Here is a 4,515-nt window from a genome sequence, read left to right on the forward strand (position 1 = left end):
TGGCGGATCAACGAAACGAGTTCGGCTCCCTTCGGGACCGAGTTCGGGTCTAGTTCTGGGCGGTCTTGATCGGGCGTCTGCTGTATCCCTCGGTCTTCTGGGGTCTGTAGGGCACTCGTGGCCCTCAGAACTAATGGTCTAGTAGGCTTAGGTTCGGGACTAAAGTTCTGAGGGGCAGGTTGCCGGCGGCCGTAGGGTCTAGAGAGTCGGTCGCGAAGCCTAGCCTTTCCGGAGGATCAGGGTCACCGTGCGTTCCTCGGCTTCCCGGGCCTTTACGGTAGGGAGCTCCGCTGTCTTCCTGGAGAGGGCATCGGCGACTACGTTCAGTCGACCGGGGCGGTAGAGGAAACGGATGTCGAACTGGGCGAGAAAGTCGGACCATCTGATCTGTCGTACCGAGAGCAGGCGCTTCGTAGAGAAATGGACTAAGGCTTCGTGATCGGTGATCACATCGAACTTCTGGCCTAAGAGCTCTGGGTAGAAGTGCTCTAGACTCTGTACGACGGCGAGGAGCTCTCGATCTTGGATTGGGTAGGCTCGCTCGGCCGGGGTCATGGTCTTAGAGAAGAATCCAACGGGCTTCCAGGTCTGATCAGGCTGTTCCTGCCATAGAACACCAGCTGTGGCATTCCGGGAGGCATCGGTCTCCAGTCGGGTCGGCAGTTCTGGTCTAAAGAAGGCGAGGACCGGGGCTTCGATAGCCAGGCGCTTGAGTTGATCAAATGCTTCGCGTTGCTCCGGGCCCATCACAAAGGCAACATCCTTCTTAAGCAACCGGTTCAAGGGTTCTGCCACTCCAGAGGCGTGGTAGCAGAAAACACGGATGAAGTTGCATAGGCCAACGAATGATCGGATCGCGGTGCGGTCTCGGAGGTCCTCAAACTTCCAGTCTTGTATCGATCGAACTTTCCGAGGGTCGACACTAAGGCCCACACCGGCTTCAAGCAGAACGCCGAGGTAGTCAACCTTGGTCACGTTAAATCTAGACTTCTTGATGTCTCCTGGAGGTTTGCCTGATGGAGTCGCCAGATCACTTCTTGACAGTCTTTCCAGTGGTCTTCTTCTTTATCCGAGTAGATCAGGACGTCATCTGCGTAGGCGCTGGCGCACCGGTCGAGGAGATCGTGAAGCTGCGCGTTGATAAACTGCTGGAACCAGGCGGGACCTACCTTCAGACCGAACGGGAGGACTTTCCAGCGGAAAGTTCCGAAACGGGTGCGAAAGGCGGTCAAATACTCGAGTCAGGGTCCATGCGGAGACGGTGGAAGGCCTGGATCACATCGATCTTCGTGAAGCGTTGAGCTTCACGGCAACCAAAGCAGTACCTTCGAGGGACGGAGCGGGCGTGATGCGACTTTTAAGATGATCGTTCATCCAACGGTAGTCGATGCAGAAGCGGCGGGCGGTCGTGTTCGGTTTCGGAGCGAAGAGGACAGAAGCGGCGTGCGGACTCGGATCGGGCTCGATGAAGTCTATCTCCGGAGGTGATCGACAGTCTCTTTCTCTAGAGGCAGATACTTAACGGGCGTGCGGTACGATGGGGTCCTGTCGGCGAAAGAGGCTTCTCAAGCTCTAGGACTACATCGTGACCGGGTCGGCTCGAAGGTAGGGTGTGGGCCTCTTTCTTCGAGAAGAATCCTCTAGATGGGTGAGCTGGGGCGGTAGACGACTACGGACACAAGCAACATGCTCAGGGTCTTCTCCTGAGGGAACGGAATGCTTTGTCCCTGGTAGGTCTTTTGATCCGGGAGACTTTAGCAACGGTTCGAGCACTAGGGACGGTCTGGTCAAGGCCGGAGCTTGGCTCGAGCTGGACTGGATCCCCGGGCATCAACGGTTCGAGTTCGTTCCACTGTTCGAATCTCTCGTGAGACTCTACTTGGCAGACCAGGGCGTTAATCAGGGCTTGATCTTCGGAGGCTTGGATCGAGGCGACGGAGACGAAGTCGGTAGCAGGGGCGGTCGTGAGCTGAAAACGGACAGACTTCTTGGCAGACGGAGACTTGGACTGAAACGACGGAGACGGAGTCGGTAACGGGTCGGGACAGAGGCCGGAGGAGTTTGATCAGAGCGGCCCCAGTTCTTGTGGAGGATCCGGTAGCGTTTCTCCTCTTTCTCGAGCAGGCGGTTCCGCCTCTCAGCGTCGGCCTGGATCTTAGGGTCGATCCGACCCGAGAGCGGGGCTTGACGAGAGCTGGATCGTCGGGAGAACTTGGCGAGGGCAGGAAGATCATCTGGCCAGATGATCTGTCGGGCGGCGCAGTCAAGCAGGAGGCGCTTCTCCCGCATCCAGAAAAGACCGATAAAGATATCATGGCCACACTCAGCTATATCAAATGTCTCGTTTGCGAACGAACGGCCATCGATGACGAAAGTGGCGACCAGCTGTTTCTGGATATAGCCGGCTGGCTTTCCACGGAAGTCTTGGAGGGGAATCCGACTCGGGAGCTCCTTAATCTGGGCTCCGAGTCTTTGGGCGGCGGACTGGGCGAAGGTTGGGCTAACCAGCAAACGGGTTTCGGCTCCGGTATCACAGAGGGAGCGGGCAGGTAGGCTCACACCATCCACTTGGACTTGACTTGGCAGAGTGAATGACTTGCTAGACCTACTCGCTGTCTGTGACACCTTAGGGACCATCAAGGAGTCTTGTGATGGTCCTATTCGTTTCCGAATCTTGATCAGAGTCGTTGGCAGGGACAGGGACGGAGGCGACACGGGAGACAGCATGGGTGCGGTCGGGACACTCGCGAGAGAGGTGCCCTGTTTTTCCACAAATAAAGCAGGTGCCATTATCCCAATGGACCCTTTTCTCATCGTCGGTCAAGGCTCTGCCAGCATCACGCGAGGTGATAGGGTCGAGCCGGTCTTGTTCGGAGTCTTGGCGGTAGTCGGAGCAGTCTTAGTCGGCGCGCGGCGAGATCGGTCGGAAGAGCGGGAGTCCTGTGTCTGCCTCATACTCCTCTTCTGGCAGTGGACAGCGTCTTTAATGAACCCACAGAAAACCTCGTAGGTCACGGACTCGTCGCGGGTCTTGGTCAAGAGGCTGTTATCTAGGTTGGCCGGGATGTGCTGCCACAGGGTATGCTTCATCTGGTCCTCGGGCACACGACCGGTCGCAGTTAAGTAGTCAAATTCCGCAAGAAAGTCCACAATGTCGGTCTTCCCATTCACGGTAAACTGGAGGCGTTGCAGGCGGTCAAGAGCCTCGGAAAGCTCATTCGGATTGCCATAGGCGGACTCAAGGGCTTGGATCATCTCTGCCACTCCAGAGAAGGGTCGAGTGTCAGAGGAGAAGCGGGTTTCAAGTGCTCGGCGGGCTTTTCCTCGAGCAGGTTATACAGACAGACCATCCGGCTGTTCTCAGTCCGGAAGGTTCGCACGTCTTCGTCAAATTTGTTCTTTATGCTCAGGATGAAGGAATGGAACTCGTCCTTCTTCCTGAGAACGTCGCGGAGACCTTGATGCGCGATTTGGCGGCGTCGCTGTACTCGGGGTTCTTGCCCTCTGGGAAGGGGCAAAAATAGGCCAGGCAGCTTTGCCTGTTGGTCGGAAGGCCGGGCCATTTGGGCCGGCAAAAGCAGTCGAGGGCTCCCGGTGCTGTCGATTTGATTCAACAGACGGAGAGCGTTCATTTAGACGGGCCGTTAAGGCCGCAATCTGTTCTCTCATCTCGCGGATGAGAGCGTCTTGGGGGTTCAGGGCAGCCATGGCTACTATTTCGGATTCAGTGGCTTGGCCAGCAAGCCGGGTGGAACGGCGAGGCTGATCCGATGGCAGGGCTTCCTCAGATATCATAGTCTCGAGGTCAGAGTCTAGGGTCGGAAATGATACCACGCGGAATCACGGTCAGATGCCCAGTGTTGCTAATAATATAAACAATACGTATATTGGCAATATGGACCCCTCGCAATATTATTGTACTGTCAAGAGGTGCGTATTGTATTGCGCAATATGGCATTGGTCCATATTGTATTGTATTGCCAGTGACCCAATATATTGCCAGTAAAACAATATATCCCGTATATCCCACGTGACCCTCATTATTCAACCGTCGTTGCTGAAATATCGTCACCCTGAAAATCCTGTATCCCAAACCATGACTTCAAGCACTCCAATGCCTGAATTACATCACTCCCAAGTCGATTTCGACGGTCTGTGATGGTTATTTTTGCCCCAGAGAAGAGTCTTTCGGGCTCAGCAGACATTGCGGGAATTGACAGTATATCCACCGCCATTTTGCTCAGGTATGGGTAGTTCTTTTGCTGTGTTTCCTCCAGCCACCATGCGAGGGCGCTTGTGAACCCATAAACCCGTTCAGACTTACAATATCGCTCGTACTCGTCTGTGATAAGTGCTGGTTGTAGGTGCTTGTTTCTCCAATTCAAGAACTCGTTCGTGGTCGTCAACGGAACCTCAGATAGAGAAGGCGGCTCCACAGGTTTATAATCATCCCACAGTGTCTCCATCAGCTTCTTTGACGAGTCAGCCCACTCCTTCTTCCAGTTTTCGTGTATG

General features: G+C 55.1%; 1 protein-coding gene across 1 annotated transcript; it reads right to left on the bottom strand.

Annotated features, from left to right (window-relative positions):
• Positions 1–219: 219 nt before the first annotated feature.
• On the bottom strand, positions 220–3,255 carry HRG_07235 (retrotransposon polyprotein; the record flags this gene model as incomplete). The annotated part of the gene is made up of 7 exons (XM_044865706.1): positions 220–982; positions 1,111–1,189; positions 1,255–1,302; positions 1,986–2,234; positions 2,301–2,484; positions 2,804–2,898; positions 2,997–3,255. The coding sequence occupies 7 exons, from the start codon at positions 3,253–3,255 to the stop codon at positions 220–222; spliced, it is 1,677 nt and encodes a 558-aa protein (XP_044719668.1).
• Positions 3,256–4,515: the final 1,260 nt, after the last annotated feature.

The sequence above is a fragment of the Hirsutella rhossiliensis genome (genome assembly GCF_020360975.1).
Source record: "Hirsutella rhossiliensis strain HR02 chromosome Unknown scaffold00007, whole genome shotgun sequence".
In the NCBI taxonomy this organism is placed as follows: Eukaryota; Fungi; Ascomycota; class Sordariomycetes; order Hypocreales; family Ophiocordycipitaceae; genus Hirsutella; species Hirsutella rhossiliensis.